Source organism: Lagopus leucura, unplaced genomic scaffold (assembly GCF_019238085.1).
Source record: "Lagopus leucura isolate 7727_CA_CO unplaced genomic scaffold, USGS_WTPT01 Super-Scaffold_73, whole genome shotgun sequence".
In the NCBI taxonomy this organism is placed as follows: domain Eukaryota; kingdom Metazoa; phylum Chordata; class Aves; order Galliformes; family Phasianidae; genus Lagopus; species Lagopus leucura.
The window spans coordinates 62,639,711-62,664,977 of NW_024962252.1; the positions used below are offsets into that span (position 1 = coordinate 62,639,711).

Consider the following 25,267-nt stretch of genomic DNA (forward strand, 5'->3'; position numbering starts at 1 on the left):
CGCCGCAGCCGCCGCCGCTCGGGCGGCCGCGCGGCCCAGCCGCGAGCGCGGGGCCGATCCGCCTCGGCAGCGCTTGGGCAGCAGCGCGGCGCGCAGGGGCAGCATCCCCCGGGCGTGGTGGGCGCCGAGCGCCGCCGCCGCCGTCCGGCGCGGGAGCTGGCCCCGGCAGGGCTGGGCTGCTCCGTCTCCGGCACGTCAGCCGGGGACGAGCTACGTTTGTGAACCATCCACCAGCGCAGGAGGGGTGTACGGGGGGCGGGGGGGAGCACTCGCAGGAAGCCGGTGCGAGCGCTCTCCCCCCCGAGGAGGGCGCTTGAAGCCGGCCCCGCCGCTGCGCGGAAGGAGCGAGCGCGCCGCCGTCAGCCCGCACCCCCTCCGGCCGCGCCCGGCGCCGCTCCCGCAGCCGTACCTGGCAGGAGAGCCCCCGTCCGCGCTGCACTTCGGCCCGCACGCAGCCCCGCCCGCACCGCACCGGAGAACAAAGCGAGAAGCCACTCCCACGCGGGGACCGCAATCCCCCGCCTTGGGCCGCCGCGGCGGGCGGGGAAGCTGCCGCACGGCCGGCAACGAAGCCGCTCCTGCCTGAGCCTTCGGCTCGGGCAGCGCTCCGCACGGCCGGTACGCACAGCCCCGGCACGTTCAGGGGTAAAACCTACAGCCTCAAACATTTACGTGGAGCTCATAACAATAGAAATGGTGTCAGCGCTTCCATCCCACGTTCCGCAGTTCTAAAAGCAGGTCTCTCTGGGGGCCTCACAGGTCTGCCTTATTAGCTCTCACTGTGCTTGCCTTCTACAGCCCGTTATCAATAGCCATGCTGCTAAGCACGGTGTCCTCTTGCCCTGGCCCCGAGAAGCTGCTTGCTGAATTCAGCATTTACCCACCTGCCTCAGCCCTGCTTAGCAAAAGTAAGTAGTACTTAGCAAAAGACTAATACTCAAGGATGTTAATAACCAAACTCAGCCCCTTGCAGGAGCATACGTGGAAATTCACACAAATCAAGCACGCAAAAGATGGCTTCCCCCTTAACATTTCTACCTAAATTGGCATTTTGTCATAAAGCTACGAAAAAAAAAAAACCAAAAAAAAAAAATAAAAATAAAAAAAACGCACTGCCTTCTCTTTCAAAAAAGCACACACTCAAGAGAACCATTACCTACAATTTATTGTAAGTATTCATTAACAACTCAATGCACACAACAGACAAGCAGCATTCAAAATTTGCTGAAGTTCAACTTTCCACCAGTTGCTCCGACTTTCACAGCAGAGTGCTACAACAGACGAAGCCCATATGTACTCAACCTTACACATTTCAGAAGTTATTTTTACAAAGCAAAGTGGTCAAAATTTTCTCAACTATCACATCAGGTTTGTTATTTTTGTGCTAGACTTTGGACTGATGCTGTTGGTAAGCGGATGTTCCGAAAATTTTCAAATATACCAAGTACTGTGCTGCACAGAAGCAGGTGCGTCATCTTGGGAGTGTCACTCGTAATAACAAGCTGTTATCAAAGCCAGTGCAATAAATGTTTCAGTTTCATATTTAGCCGAAATCCAGGTGTCTCTTTGAACATCCCAGACCCATCTACTGGCGACCTAAAGGAAAGAAAAGGCAAAGCTATGATTGAAGTTACTCATAACACTATTTTTATATTTTGGAAGAACACACAGCATCTCACAAGCTCTGATATAATTGCATTATGATAGCTACGAATAGAACTGCACAATGATAGTGAAAACAAACAAGTGCTATTTGATACTAAAATGCATATTCTTCCTTCACATTAAACACCCCACCACAACAGACCCAAACATGTCTACACCAAAACCTCAGTTCTCTGTCATGTTCACTTGACAGCACTTCAGCATACTGGACCATAACGCCAAGAGACACCAGTGCTGGCAACAAAGTGAGCTAAGAAGTAGCTGCTCCCCTCCACCTCTAGCAGCAGCTTACTCAAGTATACTTGCAGCTATTCTGAGCTTGACTTTTTTTTTTTTTTTTTTTTTTTTTTTTGTAGAATTCATTTCAAATCTAAACTGTGAAAATTGATTGCTGAAATAAGCATATTCTTCATGGAAAAAAAAAAAAAAGTTTGGAGCATTTGAGTAAACTATCACATCCTACAGCTCCACACCCACACAGCACAGATTTAGAAGCAGCATACTGTGACACAGCACTGGGAACGTGGGTAGAGAAAGGCCTTTCACAGATTGAAGACAGCATCCTTTCAAATATTGTTTCACAATGTACATTAGAAACAAGGCATGATTTCATCTTAGAAAGACACAAGGTGTTAAGAGGTGATGCTCAACACTCATAACTACAAGTGCTCTTCAGCATTCAGGAAGAGACCAAAAAGAGCACAGAATGCCAAAGTAAGCTTACAGCACTGCAAATTTACACATGAAAATTGCAGTCTGAAATGCTTTTGCTTTGGGTGTACTAAGCTCAGATCACTCTTATCAAGTTGTGGTCCCACCAGCATCCATTTGGCAGCACGTGCAGTTAAAACAGTTTCCCTTCCTTTTGTTGGCATCTATTCCTTTCCACGTCACCCCATGCTACAGCAACTGCACTGCATTTCGCACTTGCATACGGTGACCCAACTGGAAATCAACGTTCGCTGGAAAAAAGAAATATTCACTGCCTTCACACAGTTATACTGGCATAGGGCAGAGTGGAAACATCTGGTTGACAGAGATGCATGGGCTGCTTTACCACTGTTACTGACCTCAGTAAAAGAAGAAGAAAAGAAATTAAGATTAAAGAAATCCAACCCCATATACAAGTATGGAACCTGACAGCTGCAAGCCCACTTCTCATTACTTTGTTGAATATAGAATAATGCCAAGGAGATAACATACAGTTCTAAAGGTTGTTTTCAATTCTCAAAAGATATTATAAATAATTTGTTTGCTCACATTTATTGCTTGGCCTGCCTTTTCCACAATTAGCACTGTTACCACGTATTTATAACGGTCAAAGCCCATTTCCTTTGTAGCCTTTAATATTTCTTCTGAGAGTGAAGCACACAAGGATGGACTAGAATCTGCATCATATTTGGCTTGTTGAAGTTTATTCTATCAAAAACAACGTTGAAAGATCTTAGTTCTCATCCTGGGAGTCCTTTGCAAGAAATTTTTACAGGCATTTTCTTTAAAAGAAAATAGTAAAACAAACCGTAAAGTAGAAATGATGCTCACAAACAGGAAATGCTGCACTACTTTCACTCAAAAAATGTTTTGTCTATTTTTTGAAAGTAAAGAATTAAATACGTCCAACCTATCTCCATTCAGTGAACAGGGGCGTATTATTTATCTCCAAATTTCGGGGACACCTCACTGGAAGAGAGTGCTGCAAATACCAGTTGAAGGCAGGTCTTCAGAATTACAGGAGTTGGTTGTAGCTTTTCAAGGTATCACTAACAGCTACATTTTAACAAACTGCTCCCACTTTTTCCTGCTTATCTTTTGTACACATTGGTCAGACTGTTGAGGACATCAAATATTTTACGCAATTCATGTGATAGTACTAGAAATAATTGAAGCATAGTTCCACAAGTTGGTTATCTGGATGTTTTGGAGATCAGGCTACTTTGAACTGTGCTGTATCTCACTTCATTTAAGAAGTGGGAAGGAGTGCAAAGAGCTTCAGCTCCATGTTAACAGCATATGCTTTGTGACTACCTTGCAGAAAGCCTTCTGCACCTTGCAGAACAGAGCACATTTATACTACATGTGTGCCAAAACAATGCCTGCTAAGACCTATGCATATATTTAAGCAACTTCCAATGTTCTGCTTATACAGTCACAAACTACTATTGGGGAAAAAAAAAAGACAGTTCATAAAAAAAATACTATACCATTAATATTGCTTGAGCTTTGTCTCTTACTAACCGATCCTGAAATTTATTATATGGTTCCAGTCTGTACGTATTAAGATATTTTATTTTTGCAGTAGTTTTTGATGAACCACTAAAACACTCTTCTTTCATAGGGGCTAAGCCTTCATAATTTGATAGCTTCATCTTTCCTTTCATCTGTGCAAAATAAAAAAAAAAACTGCATTACATATCAATGATCTAGTGTTTAATGGCTTCTAGAAAATATCTTGTGGGAGTAGATAAGAGGGAACAACAACAACAAAACAGTCTAGGAGTGTGTCATGGAAAACTCATAGATTTTTTTTCAGGCTGTTTTGAGACCACTACCTTCACTGAAAAGTAGAATAGTACTTTCCTTCTGCTCAATTTTCATTTCTTTTACACAAACTAAAATTAAGTTTGTACTTAATATCAGCTTAAAAAAAAACAAAAAAACAAAACAAAACAACAAAAAAACATGCCATACTACTACCCAAAATCCATTTTGGGTTTAGAGGAAAACTCCACAAACTCCTGCTCAAGACTTTCAAGATTCTCATTCAAACATTGTACACAAAACCTAAAATACACATTTGGTTTGTTTACTAGGAAATTTTACTTGTCCTATTAAGCAAATGTTTTATGAGTTAACGTCTTCATCTGCTAATTTAAAATGTACTTCAATGTGCAAGCTTTGTCATTTTGATTGGAACTTAAAAGCGGGATAGCAATTCTTTTTGTGAGTCCTCAGAACTCTGAAGATCCAGATCTTCTCCTCACCCAGATTCTGTAACATAATTCTCTTCAATACAAAAACAAAGTTGGCCTTCCACAAATACAAGCTGCAGGTCTAATGATACATACTGATGTCACCACCTGCTGTCTCCCATGGTTGGCTTAAACAACAACCATTGAACAGTAAGATGACAAAAGCGCACAGAACCAGTGAGATTGCAACAAAAGCCACAGTCAGCGGTCATCCACACCAGCTACCTTGTATCCACTTCCCAGCATCCCCAGTTCCTCAGTCCCTCGCTCTACTTCCTGACTACAGAGAAAATTTAAACCAGAGAAAGTTACCAGCTACCTTTAAGGAGAGAGCACGAAGAGGGTATAAAACCACAGTGAAGGGCTTACGCTAAAAGGAACAGAACAAATAGAACAAACATGGGTAACACAAAAATGTAGTACAATTTTCTTGAGAAGACGCATTACTCAGAGGCTCACAAGTATTTCAGCCAGAGGAGTCTGAAAATAAGGGAAGCAAAATAGTTTCTATGATGTCACTTAAACATTAGCCATGTTAACACGAAAGACATTACCTACACCTATATCTCCTGTTTCCTTAACATTAGATTAATTCTGCTAAAAGCTATTTAGGATACTGGCAGCCCTTATGCAAACTGTCTGCAAGCATTGTTACCACATCACAGAATTGTAGGCGTTAAAAGGGATCTCGGAGGGAGGGGGGTCACAACATCCAACTCCCCTGACAAAGCAGGTTCCCTACAGTATGCTGAACAGGAAAATATCCAGGAAAGTATTTAATATCTCTAGAAAAAAAGATTAATGTCAACAATTTGAGCTCTAAAAAGTTCTGATACTGCACTAAGACGTAAGTAGACAAGTTCCACTCAGGTTGTGGACTCTGCTAATCTGAAACTCAAAACTCTGAAGAGTTAGCCTTTACCTGCTCATTGCAGGTCTTCTTAAAAGAGGACTTATATATATATATATATATATATATATATATATATATACACACACATACACACACACCACACATACAATATATATATTCACACACAAATATATATATATATTAATATATATATTAATAAATTGTTATCTGAGCCAGTTCATGAGCATCCCAAACCATTTCAAAGGAACTGAACCTGTGAAAGCAGTCACAATCTAAAAAGCAATTCATTGATAACACATTTGAACACCATTCACAAAAATCTTCAGCCTCTACAATTGTAGATAAAAGAAAACATATCTACAGTGTGTGACTTCAAATAGTGCTATTACCTAAAGTTTAACAGCTAGCAGTAATAACAGAAACTTCCACAGACATTTCCTTACCTGCAAGAAACCATTTACCAATGATATCACCAACGTCATCTCTATACAGTGCTGTTCTGCTCATGAAGAATTGAAATTGTTTTTGACAGGTTCTTGGCAATACTAGGTAAGGCATTCATAGGTAAGCCAACAGTTATTTACAGAAAGAACTCACCCAACAGGTGAAGGAGCTTTCTGGCTACTGCAGCACTCCCTCACAAGAAGCAGCCTAGGTCCAAAAGATGCCTTCTTTCCAGTGTCTGGCTCTTATATGAGCCAAGGGTATCTTGTATCTCCACCACGGATCCACCTTTTCTGGTCAATTTGCCTATGCTCCCTAGGCCAACCACACCCCTTCACCAGGTGCTCAATCACCAGTTCAAGATGTGATCTAACAGTTTCTCCACAGGTGTTAACTTCATTAATTCAGTAACTAAGACATCCAAAGGGCTAACAAGGAAACGTACTACTGTATTTCACAATACAAACACTGAATTTTACCATTTGCTTCTTCATGTGCATTAGCATGGGGTTCCAAAATGTAGCACAATGTTGTGTTGTGATTACATTTCTATGCAGTATCTATGCCTTCATTGAAAGAATCTATCAGAGCCACACAAACTGATTTTGCATTGAACCTACTAAAGCCTGTACTAAAGCCTGTTTTGTATTCCTGGACTCTGGGAGAAGCTTAGTTTTGGACATATGAATATCACTATGATTAGAAAACAAAGATTTTGGCATTTCACAAAATGAAGGATAACACTGAGTTATAGGGGATGGAAGGCACCTCTGGAGATCATCTATTTCAACCCCATGCTAAAGCAGGTTCTGGACAGTAGTTGCACAGGAAAGCATCCAGGTGGATGGAGGTGGATCTCTAGAAGAGATTCCACAACCTCTAGTCTGTTCCAGTGCTCTGTCACCCTCAAAGTAAATTTTTTTCTCATATATATATAGAACTTCATGTTTTAGTGTATGCCCAGGTTGCTTGTTCTGTTGCTGGGCACCACCAAAAAGAGTTCGGCCCCAACCGCATAGCTCTTGCTCTTCAGATTTTTATAAACATTGATAAAATCCCCTTAGTCTTCTTTTCCCCAGGCTGCACAGACCCTGGTTACTCAGCCTTTCCTCATAAGGGAGATGCTCCAGACCCCTTATCATCCTTGTGACCCTCTGCTGGACTCTCTGCAGCAGCTCCCTGTCTTTCTTGAACCGGGGAGCCCAGAACTGCACACAGTACTCCACATGTCCTCACCAGGGCAGAGCAGAGGAGGAGAATCACCTTCCTTGACCTGCCAGCCACTCTCTTTATGATGCACCCCAGGATCGCATTGGCCTTCTGGGTCACAGGGGCACACACTGCCGGCTCATGTGAACGAAATACTGCTTGTTGTTAGGGCAGCTTTAACAAGAGTTGCTTTAAAGTTACACAAACGGAGTATTTCTCCAAGCACAGGGCACGCTCGTCCCTCACATACAGAACTGCCGGAGGCCATCACCGCCCCTCGCGGGCGCGGCCGCGATGACCGCCACGCCTCCCTCACACCCGTCCTCCCGGCCCGGCCGCTCACGGTGTTTCTATCCCACACGCTCGTTCGCCGCCTTCCTAGCCTGTGGGCGGTGGCGGACAACTTCGACACGTTGGAGGAATCCTCCATGGTTGCCAGCTGGCAGCGCCGCTTTTCCCAAGGAGGGGTCGGCCGGAGGGTGCACCTCCGCTCTGCTCCCAACGCCGGGAGCAGCGGCCACGCTCGCGTGCGGCCGGCGTGACGCTGCGCTCCGGCAGCGCGCCGTGACGTTGAGCGGGAGGGCCCGGCAGCAGCGGAGGTAATGGCCGTGACGGCCGCCGCGGTGCGGGTGTGCGAGCGCTCCGCTCTCGGGCGCTGCGGGGTTCCCCGAGGCCTCGTCCCTTGTGCTCTGCGCAGCGGAGTTTGCTGCGGTTCGCGTGGTGCTCTGGCGGTGAAATCCGGAGCGAAGGACCCAATTAAGCGTTTGTCGAACGATGTTTCGCGGCCATCTTAGGTTAATAGCAGGCTGGGTACAGCAGATGGCACCTGATTGCAGCAGGGGGTGTGCAGAGCTCACATGCAGGCGGTGATCTTCAGTCTGTCTGCATAGATTGCTCTGAAAGTAATCCCTCCTATTTGTTTCTTATTTATGTTAGGAAAGCTACAGCAGAGACAAAGGGTGCAATAACATTGCTTGATAGAACACATTTGCAGCTTCAAAGCACGATTTTTCAATATAGTCACTGCCAGTAGCCAGTTAGCATGGATGAGCTGATTGAGATGTTTCATTTCGTGGTGTGACAGATGTGCATGGCTGTCCAGGATGTGGCTTGGCTTTCATGTTGCAGTCACTACTGCTGAAACGCACCACCCACTGCCCCATATCCACTGTTTGGTCTCTATAAATGAACAGCAAGCATTGATGAATGTCAGTGAGTGCAATTTTTTTTTATTTTTTTACTTTTTTTTTTTTTTTTTTTTTTTTTTTTGCATAGAGGAATTCAGTTCCACTCCCTTTCTTCATATGCACTTCCATGTCAAATGCTATTTGGTCAGACTACTCCTCTGCTGCCTTCTGTCACGCAGCAACAAAACATAGCAGAATATTGGTGGGAAGGTTCAACCTAGACTGCCATACCACCAACATCCACTTTTGACATTATGAGCCAACGAAATAGGAGGTACTGTTTCAGAGCACCCCTTATATACAAAATAGTTTGAGTCAGAGGGACACCAGCACCCACTCAGTTCCAACCCACTGCCATGGACCGTGCTGCCCCCAGCCAGCTAAGGCTGCCCACACTCCCATCCAACCTGACCTTAAACACCTCCAGGGATGGGGCATGCACAGCCTCTGGGCAGCCCGTACCAGTGCCTCACAACTCTCTGACTAAAGAATTTCTTCCTTGTGATTAGTATGGTAGGTAGAATGCATCTGAAATATACCTATACAATCAATGAATGTATAGATGTTATAGTTATGAGATGTACCAGAGAGCTTGCTACACAGTTATTACACCAAAGCAGAAAAGATAAGATGGGTACCTGTATTCTGGGCTCACTTATGAAACTTGTAAGGAGTGGATCTCCAGAAGAGATCCTTCTCCACTGGTAGTCAGCTCTTAAATGGGTCTAGGAGAGATGAAGCCAGGCTCCACCTTCCGGCAGTGTTCCTCCTGTGCTCCTCGGCTGAGTCATTGCTCACCTCAGGTGATCAATCACAGGTTCAGGCCACGATTCAACAGTTCCCATACAATACCAAACTGAAATTATTCAAATAAAAGTGATTCTGTCCTTCCTTTTCCAGATGGCATCATCAGACTCAGTCACAACTTGTCTTTCTTCACCTGTGCATTATGTGATTTGCAAACTTGGCTTTGAGAAAAAAGACATCTATGATATTAATAATATTGTGTCTGAAAATGGAGAAGTATGTTGGCAATCTATTACAGAGCACGTGCATTATCTTGAATCAGGTTGGTATTACTCTGATACGATGAAAAGATGTTTACAGCTGATGTAGAATCTCATTACAGTATCACAGTACTCAGAACTTAGTTGTAGTATTTTATTTTGGTATAGCGTTAGCTTTTCTGCTGGAATATGTACATTTATTATTTACAGGGAGCTTTAAATGTTTTATCCATTTCTAGTATTTGGTTATAGATGACTCCTGAGATCCATGTAATCTGTGCTACATAGATAGTTCAATTTTTGTTTCCCCATTCTTGTTTCCCATGTCCTTTTGCTTGTACGTAAGGAGTTTGCCACTCTCATGGCTCATACTTGTTTTCTTCTATGTTCTTTCTATGCCTTTTGCAGTAAATTTAAAACACCTGGGAGTCATCAGTAGGGCTACTGTTGTTTTTGTTTCCTTTTCTTCATCTTTCACTTGTACAGAAGTATTATTTGTTCTCCCTTCTGTATATAGAACAGCTTATAATTATGCTTTTTTAAGCAGAACAAAATGTTTCTATTCTGATGAACTGATTGTTCATTTGCCAAACTGCAAGCTTTTGCTAATTTGCTGAAGTGGTCAAAATGGTAGATATTTCTGCCCTGGGCAATATTTTTCCATGAGTCAGGAGAAGTTTGCCACCCAAGAGAAGCAGTTATACCACTCTGTAGGGTACCACATCAATCTGCATTCTTTAAAGGATGTAAGTGGTGCTGCTTGATTAAGACCTCAAAGCCTGCAGTAGCTTCCAGCTTGGTTATGTGCAATTGCTGCGCTCTTTTACTAGTGGATTCTTCCACTTTCAATAAAAATTGAGCATAATTAGATGTGTTATATTAGGACATAAATAGAACTTCAATTCTGTGTTTTCTTATATTAAGTTTTGTTTTGGAGAAGGCATTTGAATCTGGTTTTACAATGCACTTTTCTGTAGTTCATTTGTCTGTTCTTTTGGACAGTAAATTGTAATTTACTGCTTGTGCTGAACTAACAGAGATAAAAATGTTTGAGCTAAATGTATATACAGACTGTTGGAGGCTTTACTTGTTATGACTTTTAAAATATAGAACCTTCAGAAAGTTTGGTTCTAACCACATCCCATTTTTCAATTCAAGACCGAAGTGTGGATTATATAAAAAGCATACGATCTCTTGGACCTGTATGTGAATCTGTTAATTTGCACTTCAAATCTCTGACCAAGGACAAATTTGTAGTTCAGTATGCATTGTGGTTCCAGTGGACAAACTACGCAGAGGTATGGAAATATCTGTTGACAGTTGTATTTTGGCACATGACCTCCTGTTGGAAGTTTTTCATAAGAACACACAAAAGAGATCAACAATCCAAAATGTGTTTCTAATTGTCCTTCTCTTATATAGTCACTTCTAATTTTCCTGACTCAGTAATTAGATATATATATTTATATATACATATAGGGTCTGTTCTAACCAAAGATAGTAGTATCTTCTTTTTCTGTAAGACCTACTGGTCTGTGCTTAATATCAAATACTATTATGCAAAGTCACTGTTAGTTTTTTTTAGATGTATTGTACTAAATAAGTTTTGACTGAAAATACAGGAGGTGTGGACAGTAACCCTTCAATCATCCACAGTTTGATCACCTCGGCGTGGTTTTATTTCTGTATTTGCATAGTGACTACCGCATATGAATATTTAGATCATATTTTTTGTGTGATTTTGATTTCTCCTTCTGAATATGTAATTCAACACTCTTCTTCTCTCCAACCCCCCTTCCCAAATCACACAGTTATTTCTTGAAGTGTTTGATGTTCTACAATATGCCCAATCTACAGAAGTTGCTCTTGGATTAATGAAACTAACATCGTGCTTGGAGAGAGCTTTGGGTGATGTAAGTGCCACTATGAAGATTCAATTGCAGGTTTGGTTTTATAAGATGAGAATAAATTCTTAGATTTAATTGCACAAAAGGGAGATTATCCTGTAGTGTGATGGTGTGTGGCAGCCTGGCCACATCTTCAGTGATAGTACTGTGTGTTATGTGAGCACAAATGTTTGAAGACAAATGTTGGAATTGATTAACTGGTCTCAGTTCCTTTCCTCCTTTTTTTCCCCCCACACTCTCATTGTTATTTTTCAACTGGATCGATTCCGTTTTTACTCCATAAATCACAAAGGTGCCACCACTGCTAAGGTTGGCATGCAGGCTAGGGAAAAGGGAACACCTGTTGTTTTTTTGTTCTTGGGGAAATCACCTCCTTCCTACCTCTCCCCATCTTGCTTTCTTGTCAGAGTATGTTGCCCATAGATGAGACAGAGTAACTGGTTGTTGAGTCTCTATGAGGAAAGGGCAGAAGACAAAAGGTTCACATCTAGAAATACAGTTTTTTCCAAGTCTGAAAGGGTTATGAATTTTTGAAGTAATTAAAAATTCCCTTAATTACATGGTGTTGTGCTTGCTTTCTTGCTTTTTTCAATTTTAATTTTTTTTTTTTTCTTGGAGCAGTGGAGAGAGAAGAATGTGCCTGTAGGTACTGTGAATATCATAACCATGGGAACGTCAAATAGGATATACACTCTTCTCTGATGCAGGCCATAGATTTTAATTTGTAGTGAAACTTTAGAATTGAAAGATTTTTCAGTTGGTGGGTTATGTTTGATTAGTGATTTTACAACAATGAAAAAGCTTATTGGGTGAAATTAGTCAAGGTCTATGCTTGAAATACAAATAAATATATTGAATTATTTATGTTATAATCACTTCTACTTTTTTTTTTCAATAGGTACATTTACTGATTGGTAAAGATTGTCCCTTCCTTCTAAGAGATTTGCTTGCTTCTGAGCAGCTTGCAGTTGTTTTTGGACAAGTTGTAGTAAGTGCATAGTTCTGAAATCAATAACAAATATTGAGCTGAATTTTTTTTTTCTTGGCCTGGCTTCCAGTCATAGTCTTTGCCTGTGCTAAGGAAAAGTTTCAAGTTCTGTAATACGTTGGGAAGACTTCCATTACATACATGTGAATAGTGAATATTATAATTGTAGGCACTGGAACGAGCTGCCCAGGGAGGTGGTGGAGTCACCGACCCTGGAGGTGTTCAAGGAATGTTTGGATTTTGTGTTGAGGGACTTGGTTTAGAGAGAACTGTTGGTGATAGGTGAATGGTTGGACTGGATGATCTTGAAGATCTTTTCCAACCTTGGTGATTCTGTAAATTGAAATAATTTTAAAGGGTAGCCCATAATTTTTTTTAAATTGCTTTTCTATGTGAAAAAACCACATACTTAAAACGTCCCATATCTGGCAAGGGGGTAAGCAAGCCACAATGTTGTCTGCCTCTTTTTGAGTTGTGCAACTTGAGAACATATGTCTTGCAGTGGCAGTTACTTGTAAGATAATTTCCCTTTCATCACCACTGTAGTAAAACACTTTATAATATTGACCACAATGCAATTTATGTGAATAGAGGAAACTGGTTTGTCTATTGCCATTTGCAAATAATAATAAAAAATTCTGAAGACACTTACCTTCTTGTGTAAGCAGAGGAGATGGTCCCTTTTATACTGTTCTATAAATACAATATTTTTTTTTTTTAAGGACTGTATAATCAATGGATATCAAGATGTTACAATCACAAAATAAACAAGAGAGTTAGGCAAAGTGGACTATGATAATAAGAGAGAATAAATGGAAGGCTTACCCTTATGCTGAGCTCACCACAAAACACCAGAAGGAGGGATCTCCAGACAAGATCCTTCCCTACTGGTAGCCAGCTCTTAAATAGGTCTAGGAGGCACTTGCCTAGAAGGCCAGTTGCCATCAGCTGTGCTCCTCTGGCTGACTCATGGCTCGCCTCAAGTGATCAATCAGAGGTTCAGCCCGTGACTCAGTAGTTCCCATACAAGGACAAATTATTGGATGTGTAGTGTTAGCCAATCTAGTAGTTTTGTAAGGATTATGCCTTGAGCTGTAGTTCCATGTGGAGTAGATTAATTCTTACTATTAAAAAGTTTCCTTTTTCCCAATGGAATACTGGGAATACAACTTTGAATGCAGATTCTTCTTTTTTATGTTAATTCATACTAAATTATTGTGGATTTATAGTATGATAAGTAAAAGCTCAACTTGAATTAATTTGTTTCCCTGTCATAACTGTTTGACATGTTTAGCAGTTTTGTTCTTTTTGTTTTGTATTCTATAGCGTGTATGAGTAAGTTAAGATTTCCTTTCAGAGAGTAATGGGAATTCCAAATAATGAGTTGCAGTTACTATGACAAGCTGTGGCCAGTTGTCTTGACAGTAGATATTATAGTTTCTCAATAATTTCTTGAATTTCTTGTCAGGGCAAGACACGAAGTAATAAATAATAAATTTCTTCATGTAGTAATCACTTTGTTTATTAATTAGATGGATGTACTCAGGATATTCATTGGATCACCGTATGGTCTGAATCTTCGTAATGTTTTGTGGCATGGGTTTGCATCCCCACAAGAAATTCCTGCAAAGTAAGTTGTTAAAAAAAAAGTCTTATTTTCTCATCCAGTCAGGCTAACAGTGCTTGAGAATTGATTAATAAAACTTGCTACTCTTACAAAAAGAAAAAAAAAAAAAACAAAAACAAAAACATTCTGTAAGGCTTTTGGCAGAATCCTGACAGTTTTCTCTATTTTGTCCTGCTGCTGCTACCACTTCTTTTGGAACTAGATTTCCATAGAGTACTTCAGCCATTATGAAACCAATCAGCTTTAGAAACAGTGTGTCTTTTCTGTCAGGAAAAATGAAAAAATGTAAGGTCTGGGCAGTCAGGAATAAATCAAAACAAAAGGCAGAAGAATAGGAAAGGAAGAGGAGCAGCAGCAGCCGAAGAGTTGTTTTTTTTTTTCTTCTTATTCCACATTGTTTTATCATGCTTGTAAAACGCAATTAATCATTTAGCTCCTTTACCCAAAAGGGGTGGGTGAAATACGGACTGAATCTTGTTTGAAAGAGCAAAAGAAACCTTTGTCCCTAACCCAGAAATGTGGATTATTTGTAAAAGATTTTGTTGTATTAGCTTTTCTAATATGTTTTAATATTCTCCCTAGATATTGTGCTATGCTGCTTTTTTTAACTGCAGGATTGGGTCAGTTGTTACAGACATATCTTCTGAAAACTAAATATGTTTTAGTACATCGACCTTATGTGACCTTCTTTAGATTAGAGGATCTTGATGCATTTCCAGGCAAGTATTTAACCTTTAGTCATTACTTATTACTATGTTCTTTATTGTTTCATTGTCTAGAAGTGCTATTGAAAGTAATGTGTTTTCCAGTTAGATGACTGAATCTTTTAGGTAAGATACATATATAATAATGTCTTTAGGTGAATCAGTTGTGCTTGTAAACACCGTAGACAACTTTTTAATATATAGACTGTTGTACTGATTAACAAAACAAAATATACTGAATTCTAAAATAGATGTAACATGCTGAAATGTGTTAATAGTGCAGCTTATGAAAGACTTCAGCTATATGTTTCAATGTTTTGATGATGAGAACTCACTTCCTTTAATAGTCAGCTAGTTTTGTTTTTTTTTGTTTGTTTGTTTTTTTGTTTTTGTTTTGTTTTTTTCAAAAATCTTTAACTCTTTCCAGAATCAGTGGATTCTAGCAGCAAGGGTCCCGTCAGGAGTACTTTGCATCTTGCAGCAAAGGTTGTGGTGAAAGAGAGTATGGTTACATATCTTCAGTATCCTGATACTTACCTCAGGAAAAGTTCTGTATATCAACAGTTGAAAATTTCCAACATCTCTGCATCCTTCCCCTATTGGAGGGAGGCCCCAGGCTTGGACACAGTACTCCAGATGGAACCTCACAAGGGCACAGTAGAGGAGGGCTATCACCTCCCTTTCCCTGCTGGCCACCTCTCTTGTGATGCAGCCCAGAACATAGTTGGCCTTCCAGGCTGCAAGAGCACACTGCTGGCTCATATCCAGCTTAAGTGTCAGTACAGAAAATTTGATAACATAGGAACAATGTCACACTGATTCTATTAATGTAGACTATACTTTTCAAAAGTATTTGAAGCTGGTGGAGAACAGCTGAACAGAAACTGGAGCAGTTACTACGTAGTCTCAGGAAAAAGCACCCATGACTTTTTAACTGTGCTTACTGTGTCGTTTTACATTATTAATAGAAATGCAACCCTATAAACTCAATTTCTGATCTTAAGATCTTAAGATCTTCTGATCTTTCTATCACCATTACAGTTGTATTGGAAATGCATTGAATAGCTTATGCTGAAGTAATCTTTGCAATGAAATATTAAGAATTAGGAAACCGTAGATTGTATGTAATTTATCAATGCTATTTTGCTAACTTGCAGATCTTAATCATGAAACACTTTGTGTAGCGGAAGAGCTACTGCAAGTGTCTAACTTTGTGCTAAGAACAATGTTACCATTTTGGATGTCTGCTTTAACAGCTTTCAAGCAAAGTAGGTAATCATTGATATTTTTTTTCCTCCTGTTTTTCATCTTCTACATTTTTATTTGAAGGCATTCATGATTCATAGAAAATTAGCCAGCAGCATTTGTAGATTCCAGAAGTTTTTGTTGAATCTGCAGAAGATGTAGCTGAGGAGAAGTGCTTTACAAAGCGAATGGGAACAGCTCTTCATGTATTAGAGTGCTTAGGTTGTTTGTTTGTTTTAATAAGTATTTTTCATCTTCCTTGTCCATTCATGTTTTTGTAAGTTAGTGTCATCCCTGAGCTGATTTGAATTAGGGGGTCAGCTTTTGTTGGGTGCATAAAGTCATTTAGTTTTCATATGCTATCATTAACAAGAAATTTTGCTCTGGGTTCTTTGACCTGGATCTCAGATTTCATTTGGATTGTATTTATAAGTGAGGGAGAAGAAATTGTTTCTCTGTTATTTTTTCAGGTATGCTGACTGTGTGATTCTCTTACTTCCTCAGCTGGAAGCTGGACTTAGATTGCTCTTCACTACAACTAATAACTGTCCTAATAGATTGCTAACAGCTGAGGTAAATTTCTGTCTAAAATCAGTTGGTGCTAGCAATATTTGCAGAGTAGTTATTGTGGTAGCACAGTGTCTAAATTTAGCTTTTCCTTTCTCAAAATCTGAGAATTAGTAGAGCGTAATTTACATTTTTGTAGTACATTTTAATGATTATTTTTTTTCTTTTTAACTAAAAAATAAGGAAAAAAGATGCCTGCCAGTAAAAGTGGTCTGAAAAAGTACTTCAAGGTTAGTGTTCTAGAATGGTATTTGAGGGAGGAAAGTTGATCACATTCCATTTATTTGGAGAAAAAAAAAAAAAGTAAAAAAATCAAATACACTCTTTTTTATTTTTTAAGGGCTTATTTGATATTCATGCACCTCTGGTATCTCAAGTATACTGAACTTAGATTTATTCACTCACATGTCTATATAATTGTTTTCTATTAATAATCAAATAATGTTTTCTATTCCAGTCTTCTGCTTTCTACACCACTTTTGATGAGGTATTTCTGATTTTATTTTTTAAATTCATAGCAGTGTCAGCATTTAAACTTTTACATGTTTCTCATTAGTAGGGATCAGAACATACTTACTAGTTGAGTTGGATAAGGCACTATTTCTAAATTTTTCCAAGTAGAAAATGATGGGCAGTAAATATACTTTAAATTTGGAATCCTTCAGAACATAACAAAATCATACAAGTTATAATGAACAGAACTTAATTTCATAGAATCATAGAATGGCTTGGGTTGGAAGGGACCTCAAGGTTCATCAAGCTCCAACTTCCCTTTTGCAGGCAGAGTCACCAACCTCCATATGTAATACTAGACCAGGCTGCCCAGGGCCCCATCCAACCTGGCCTTGAACACCTCCAGGAACAGGGCATCCACAACTTCTCTGGGCAAATTCTTTTAAGTGTTTTTATTTTATTTATATGTTTTTATTTTATATTTCTTCATCTTAAAGAAACAATTATTTCTGGTAGACTTAGTTATTCAAAATAAATACAAATAAACCTTGCAAGCAGAAGTCCTACGGCTATTATTGAATTGTCTCAGTCTGTCAGTAACAAATAGGCACCTTGACTCTGAAGCAACTCTGAAATAATTACTTTAATATTAGAAAATCTCATTACTTAAGTGTTTTTCCTTTGATTTTTTTTTACTTTCAATAAAAGCTTTCTCTTCAAATGACTTTTCCTAGATGCTAACAAAGCATTTGGATAATGAAGAAATCAATCAGCTTCCTTCAGTTCTTGAAGAACCTGCTATGGCAAGTGTTTTGAACATTCTTTTTGTTGTTGTTATTTTGCGTTTTTCATTTATTTGTTTTTTTTTTTTTTTTTTTTTTTTTGGTTGGTTGGTTTGTTTTTGTTTTCCTAAATTTAGCAGTGTATTTATGATTGCGTATTTATTTGTCATTTGTTGCCTGTCTCCAGAAGCGTAGTATCAGAAACTTGTTGCTGTTACATTGTGAAGGATACAAAGTAGTACCTGACATGTTACATTTGGTTAGAATCTAAATGTCTTTCTGTCTGAAATGTTCAGGTCTATGAGTTGTCTGTGGTAACTTCTGAAGATTAGCTGAAGAGAGTAGAAGAAAAACAGATGCCTCATATGAGGAAAGCTAAACTGTTTTTCAGTTTCTTCTGGGGCATATCCTGTACTAGGTAGGCAGATCATACAACAGTATAGCTGCAAGCTTGCCAGAGCACACCCTACATATTGCCACCTAAGACTGTGAACATGAAAAATAGAGGTATTGAATTTAGAGGTCTCTTGAGGCAGTAAGAAAGATATAAGTTCACTGCACTGGGTGTCAGAGGCAGCAAGGTGGTGGAGGACTTGCAACATAAAATCAGAGAAAATCTGTTGTTGCCGTTCATGGAATAGTTTGTGTGTCAGTTTCAAGTTTCCTGAGAAGCTAACACAGTGGACTAACTGCCCTTTTATTTTTTTATGAGCATAGTTGCGTTGTTTTCTATGCCTAAAGGGACCTTTTCTTATGGATACAAATGCATTTTTACCTTTTAGAAGATGCTCTGTATGCTTACCTCTATTGGTGTATATCTCCACAGGAATTTCTTTGGGACTTCTTGAACCACCAGGAGGGTCCACGCATAAGAGACCATTTAAGCCATGGAGAGATCAATCTAAAAGCATTTCCCAGAGAAATAGCCAATCAGTTGGTGGCGTTTGCAATTACATTACTCTGCAGGTTCTCGGATGAAGACATGGTTGCTTTTAAGGTAGGGTTCAATATTATGCTTTCAGAAGAGTCAGCAGTTGGATGACAGATGCGATTTATAGTGTCTTATGACTACATCTTTCTTGACAGCAGCTTTCCATTGAAATGAAATATTCCTCTAAGTGAAAATCTGTGCAAGCATGTTTTCTAGGATTGCAGTGAAATAAGTGCAGAAAGTTTTCCAAATGTTTATCCTTTCTTACTGTATCTTAATCTGTTTGCTTAATCAATCCTTCTTCAGGTAGTTAGTCCATTTTATATAGAACAACCGTAGCTTACCTAGAGAGATATGTAATGTTTGAGAATCTATTTCTCTCTGACATGCTATAAGTAATGGAAGTAGTTTAGAAATGGAGATGTGATTTGTTAACTCTCCTTATTGCGTACACGTTTTGTCTAGCAGTACATGTTTTGTAATGTTAACTACTATTATATTTACTCCCCCAAATTTCCTGTTCATATTTGCCGTTACTTTCAATCTGGTAAAGCAACCTTTGAGATAAATCTTCTATTTATTAGTTTTATTAGTTAGAGCTCTTTCAGTTTCTAAAGATGATTTTCATGCTGCTGCATTGAGAAAGTACATAATTAGTTACCTCTCAGCTACTGCCAGCTTTTGTACATGGAAAATGTCAGAGAAATTGAGCTTTGAACTGATGATTGCTGCATTAGTCTCTCAGAAATTTGGAAGTCTTTGACTTCAGTACTGTAGGTGGCTTGAATACAGATAAGCATAAGTCTAGGTCTGCTCACAATTGGGACAGTTTAAAGAAACTTGTATTTTGTAATCAGGAACACTTGATCATAAAGCCACTGATGAACTGTGCAAGTTGCTACCGCTCTCGATTTCATCCAATTTCCAGACTTAAGAAACAGGTAAGTCCTTGCAACTGAAAGCGTTTTAGTCCTTAAAATTGTGAATCTTTAAAAATAGTCTTAGTTGCTGTCTTCAAACTTTGGTGGTCCTAAAAAGTGAGAATTTTACATAACTCTTTTTTTTTCCTAATGAATTTTCAGGCTTTGAGAAGTAACTAAGCACATGGCTGGACATACAGCATGTGCTGTTCCTGCTCAAATCACTGTATAGCTTTATTTTTACCTGAACGGTTGCTGCTTTATGGATTTCTTAATCTTCTTGCCCCTGACAAGGATTAAGTACTGTATAAATCTTGGATTGGGCTACCACAACTAACATTTTTGTTATATGAAAGCCAATTACTTAAAGTTTTCTTGGTGTAGAAAAGGTTGCTTTTTAGTGCCACAGTATTTCTCAGCCAATTAGTTCATGAACTACTTGAAGATGTTCTTTATTGATTTGGGTTTGCAGTAAACAATACTCACTTTAGACAGCTTTTGAATTATATCTTACAAAGGCTTTTTTTTTTTTAATGTCAAAGGAAGGAAAGAAAGAGTAGTAGAGTGGTTTCTTCAGGTGATATTTTAGCATGGAAGGATTTTTGCCCTAACATAGACCTTAATAATTTTAATAATTTGTGCTGGCTTACAAATTATAACTACTAAACAACTAATTTACCGTGTGTTTCTGTCTGTTTTTTTGTGGTTTTTTTTTTTTTTTTTTTTTTTTTTTTTTTTTTTTTTTGCTAAAATTGCTACTAAGAAAAATAAAATATATTGTCCTGTATGTTGTCCTGTTTGTCTAAGGCTGTACTTTGCATAAAGTTTTTTCATAACACATTCATGATTTTTAGGTGCTAGAATGTATGAAGAGCATTCACTTGTGGCATGAATTACCAACAGTGACTGAGGAACAAATTCAAACACTTAAAGGGTATGTGTTTGCTGTTTTAGAAAAGATACTTCTCAAAAACATATGAACAACAGGGTTTGAGATTAAAAGTCTCATCAGATTCCTTACTAGTAAGATTTTAGACACCAAAGGGGTTGTGGGAAGACTCCTTCATTTTCTTTTTAAGTTAATCTGTGTTGTATGCATCTGTAGCCAAAAGATACTGCAAAAACTGCAAACACTGCTATCTGGAAGAGAACGTTGGAGCCCTTTGAAACCAACACAAAACTGAGTAGCTGTTCTATTTGTGAAGAGATATTGAAGGAGCTCTTAAGAAATTACGCTAGATAATTACGCTAGATGTTGAGCCCATCACAACAAAAACAAAAAGATGGGTCACTAGATATAAAACAGAAAATAATTGCTTGTTCTGGAACAAGAAAGTAGTAGCTGAATTAATGGCAGATTTTAAATGAGATATTAGATAGATGAAAGAGTACAACATTCTTTTGTGATTTAAAAATGAAAAAGTCAGTTTTATTATTATCTCTGTGAGAAATTGTGCTGATGTAGAGCTAAGAGATGAAAATACGATGTGTCAGGCATATTCCTAGTATGCTTCAGGATTTTAATGAATAAGTGAAAAAATAAAGTGATTAAGAAGACAGAACACAAAAGACTGTTTTTAATTGAAGAAAGAAAGTCATAAGATGGAGGGAAAACTAAAATAGCAGAAAGTGAGAGTGGATATCAGATACACTGCTGTCCAAAATATCTGCGTTTTGATCTGTGCAACCTAGGAAATAAGTACTGCATAGTGTTGTCATCTCAAATTGTACTTCTTTGTTTTATTTTTTGAGGTTGGAAGGAAATACTGAAGCTAGTATGTTAGTTTTAAAGGTGGCTGAAATTCTCTCTCAGTTGCAGCAGTATTTGCCCTGTAACTTCTATAATTCAGATGACCCAATGAGTACTGTTGCAACAGAGAGGTAAGTTTGATCTTTTCTTGGTTTCTGCTGTCAGCTTGTACATGCAGATCACCACTCAAGAACACTCAAACCAAAGTTATTCATTTCTCCATCTTCAGTAACAAAATTCTGAAATAGAAAACTCCTTGTTACACTTGTGATCAGATTTTAGAGGTACATTCAGAGGTACATTTAGAGGTACATTTTAGAGGTTCCAGATATAATCGATGTGGAGTGTGGATGATCAAAACAACTTGTCTTTTACTTGATACTCTGGTGGCAATCTTAAGAAACTTGCGAATCAATTGACATGTTGGAACGAAGCACCTAATCAAATGTAAGAGATGTGGGCAGGATAGTGCAAAGAGGGTGGTACACATTGCGTTATTCATATAAATTGCATGCCTTCTGTTTACTACCGCTCAGTTTATAAGAGCTGTATGCTTTCTACGTACTGCCCATCAGTCTGCATTTGTTCTCATTTATTAAAAAGAAACCTGATTAGTAAATTGTTACATGGTTTTAAGATTTTTCTGCTTTTAGTCATCAATGTTTTGCTGTCTCAGATAATTTTGGCATGAGGGAGATTAAGAAATGCTTCTGTAAGAGCAGAGTGCTTAAAGTGCTGTGTGATGCATTGTGTTTGCAGATTAGAAAATGACAGAAGAAAGATATTTTGTTGCTTTAACAACTTATTATCCAGTGTGCAGTTGATTAAAACATTGGCCTCACTGCCAGTGTTTTAAGAGATGTTAAATCTGCTACTTGTTCTGCCCGGAAGACCGTACGCTGCTGTGGCTATTAACTAATACCATTTGCTTGATTAGGTTTTATTCTGGTGGATGCTAATTCATTGTGAATTGAAATATTGTGGGAGGCCTAAACCACAGTGCTCTGATTTGGTGTGCTTGATGTATCGTTTTGGCTAAGCATTTTTGTTTATTGTGGTTCTATTTCTGTAATTTGAAATGGGAAACATATTCATCACCAGTAGGTTTTAAATTATGTTATGTAAAGTGATAGAAAACACAGTCACTGCTTCTACAGAGATCCATACTTCTTCTGTCAGAGTAATGAGTTTTTAGGTTTTTTTAACTTAAAACATTAACTACAATAAAACAAATATCAAACTACAGCTGATATGAAATATATCTCATGTTAAATCCAGCTGGCAAAAGGTTGAAACTAACAGTTACTTTCTATTTTGAAGACTGTTGCTAGAACTTTGTGCTAGGCACATTAGCACACTCTATTCTCCAAGACCTGTTCTGGAAGTGTTAGTGGTACTCCGTAAAATATGCACACAGTGCCATCAAGTGTCTGAACAAGTTATTGCCAGCATTAAGTTGAGATACCAACAGTGGACAGAAAAGACTCTACGTTCTTGCCAGAGGCATAACTATCTACGAATGTTGAACAGGTTGGCTGATGTTTTCTCTCTACTTTGTGGCTGCGTTTATGAGAAAGTTGCATGCTGCTGTTGCTAGTTTTCAGTGTTTTGTCACACAAGTTTTAAATACACAGTGTTCATGTGTTCTCATTGATCATTTCAGAGTTAAGTGTCAACCCAGTGAAATAGCAGAAAATCTCAATTTGGGGAACAGTTCAATGGATGGTTTTATCATTACTACACTACTTTCCTTAAGCTTTAAAATGAAAGTGTCGCTTAAGACTATGTTTTTAATTTCTCAATTTTCCTGCTTAAGCATAAAAAATGGCATTTGAGTTTTACCTGAGTACAGAATGTAAAACTGGTTTCAGGACTCAACCTTCTCCAGTTCTGCTGCTTTTTATCATTATACCTGAATCAGTATCTTTTAGATAGATTTGGAGAGATTTTTTTAGGATTACATTAATTTTGTTCCCATTCACAAGTGTTTTTAAAGGATTTATGAATTTACTTCAAAAAAACTGGAAAATATTTTTTTTTTACTTATTTTCCTCAAAATATTAAACCACGTTATTTAAAAAACATAGCTTAAATGGACAATGAATATTCGCAACTCAGTTGATCTCCATTTTATTATCCTTGGGTTAAGAGGTGCTGGTGAGTTTTCCTCTGAAGTCTTAGTTAAATTTGTTGGGTTTTTTTCTTGTTTTGAGATTTCACAATTTACTGTATTGTTTATAATTTAGGTATTTCATTTACTCTTTGCTGATGGACTTCTTGCGTTCTTTCTCACTATCAAATACTCAAATATTTAGTATGGGTCTAGAAATCTGAGATTTTTTTATTTTTTTTTTTGTATTAGTGACATCAGATTAATTTGGATTTATTTTAATTCATTTATTTTACTCTTGTCTCTTCTAGCATTAAGTTTTTATCTCCGGTGTTACGGCTCATCTTAGTGTTGATTACTCTGGAACTTGTTAATGTCCACTTGGTCTGTAAGAAGAATCCTTCTGATTATCATCAGTATCTAAAGTAAGTATATAAGGTGATGTAGAAATAGAAAGTTTCATACATTCTTCATAACCAATTGAATAGATTTGATCTGTAATATGCATCCTATGGAGACAAAAAAGTAAAAAAAAAAGAAAAAGGAGAAAAGAAACAGCATGCCTCTTAGTGCATTATCATCCTTCCTGTAATTATAGTCATCAGTTCTATCTCATACAATGTTAGCTAAGGACTAAAATAACTTTGAAAATGTATGGTCCAATTATTCACATTTTTTACTGATTAGACTCCTCCTTAGCATAAACAGAAAATGATCTCACACCCAAAAAATGTTAATGCATAAAAGCTGTATTTAATATTTAAGTGATTTTACTCCTTGTGTGTCAGTTAACAACAAGTTGCATTGTGAAACATTTGACTGAGAAAGGAAAGAAAACAGTATGTGGAAAATTGTATTACACATTATATCATTGCATTCTTTCTATGTCAGTATTTAATTGCAGTTCTGAAAATCATTACTTCTTGCTGTTGGAATGAAGGAGTGGTTATTTTCCAAAAGTAGAATGAACTTTAATGTGTTGGTCATCCTGAGGGAAATTTGGAAGTTTGGAGAAAGTAGCAACTTCAAGTCAGGCATTGAGGTCCTTTTCTCCTTTAATGTCCTTTTAATGAGCTTTACTTCTCTTTTTATTTCTTATAGGTTTTTGAAGTCAGTCTTGCAGTATGCTGAGAACTTGGTGACATACACAAGCCTTGAGAAAAACAAGTGGGATGAAACCATACAGCTAACAAATAAGGCTTTGTTAAAAATAAGGAAATTCAGTGATGGAAAGCTGACATTGATACAGTCAGCTACATAAATACTTTTAATGTTATTTGGACGTTGTTATATCTTAAATGCTTTGGAGTCCTCATGCTTGTCAAGTCTAAGATTTAAAAGCAAACTTCATCATTGTAAAATTTTGGATGCAAAAGTCATTATTTCTATTCTAAGGCTGTTGACAGCAGAGTTAAGATCAGGCTTCTGAGGAATGGGCTGTTCATCAAATTCACTGAAAAAGGTTGAATGTGAACCAGGTCAGGATGGTGCATGTTCTACTTCAAGTATATAATGTATTTTGTAGATTGGTTTTAAAAAAAAAAAAAAGATTTTTATTACACTGTAAGTATCTAAGAATATGAATAAATACTCTGAAAATTTTTAAATGCCAGAAGATTTTTTTATGTTGCTGAAATACACTAGAAATGGTACCAAATACTGTGATCAACATATTAAGACACAATGAATAGCACAGTATTTAGCGTTAAGTTGTATTCCTTGGTAGTGTGATTGTTTTTATTAGTTCAAAACAGACTCAGATCATGCACAATGTTTATTTTGTTTAATAGCATCTACTCGTTCCCAATACAAATCTAGTTAATGAATTAATTTCATATAGGTTAAATATGAATACTAACATACATACTCATAGGCACACATTTATTGTGGTACAAAAAATTGTCCTCTTGTTGGACACAAGATTCTTT

At 38.1% G+C, this 25,267-nt stretch overlaps 3 protein-coding genes across 7 annotated transcripts in view; 1 reads left to right on the forward strand and 2 right to left on the reverse strand.

Moving 5' to 3' along the window:
• The window catches only part of PHF10 (PHD finger protein 10), a 17,359-nt gene extending 16,886 nt beyond the window's left edge, over positions 1-473 (reverse strand). The window contains exon 1 of the mRNA XM_042879997.1: positions 410-473. The gene's annotated coding sequence lies outside the window, so the exon portion shown is untranslated. The remainder of the gene's footprint in view (positions 1-409) is intronic.
• Positions 474-1,147: 674 nt separating this feature from the next.
• On the reverse strand, positions 1,148-7,683 carry DYNLT2 (dynein light chain Tctex-type 2). Of its 4 annotated transcripts, none has more exons than XM_042889510.1 (3): positions 3,867-4,269; positions 2,926-3,084; positions 1,148-1,596 (listed from the first exon to the last, which is right to left on the reverse strand). In XM_042889510.1, the coding sequence occupies exons 1-3, from the start codon at positions 4,041-4,043 to the stop codon at positions 1,486-1,488; spliced, it is 447 nt and encodes a 148-aa protein (XP_042745444.1). In that variant the 5' UTR covers positions 4,044-4,269; the 3' UTR covers positions 1,148-1,485. The 4 variants fall into 4 exon arrangements, 1 of the variants encoding a protein (XP_042745444.1); XR_006182040.1 differs by lacking the exons at positions 2,926-3,084; positions 3,867-4,269 and adding exons at positions 5,952-6,007; positions 6,106-6,784 and having other exon boundaries at positions 1,513-1,596; XR_006182042.1 differs by lacking the exons at positions 2,926-3,084; positions 3,867-4,269 and adding an exon at positions 7,505-7,683 and having other exon boundaries at positions 1,508-1,596.
• Positions 7,684-7,705: 22 nt separating this feature from the next.
• Positions 7,706-24,946, forward strand: ERMARD (ER membrane associated RNA degradation). Of its 2 annotated transcripts, none has more exons than XM_042889532.1 (18): positions 7,706-7,760; positions 9,249-9,417; positions 10,514-10,653; positions 11,167-11,298; positions 12,161-12,250; positions 13,783-13,880; positions 14,460-14,596; positions 15,739-15,853; positions 16,297-16,399; positions 16,851-16,880; positions 17,581-17,649; positions 18,455-18,625; positions 19,417-19,500; positions 20,334-20,413; positions 21,232-21,360; positions 22,550-22,759; positions 23,651-23,764; positions 24,441-24,946. In XM_042889532.1, the coding sequence occupies exons 2-18, from the start codon at positions 9,249-9,251 to the stop codon at positions 24,598-24,600; spliced, it is 2,031 nt and encodes a 676-aa protein (XP_042745466.1). In that variant the 5' UTR covers positions 7,706-7,760; the 3' UTR covers positions 24,601-24,946. The 2 variants fall into 2 exon arrangements, with proteins under 2 accessions (XP_042745466.1, XP_042745474.1); XM_042889540.1 differs by having other exon boundaries at positions 11,167-11,268.
• The last annotated feature ends 321 nt before the right edge of the window (positions 24,947-25,267 follow it).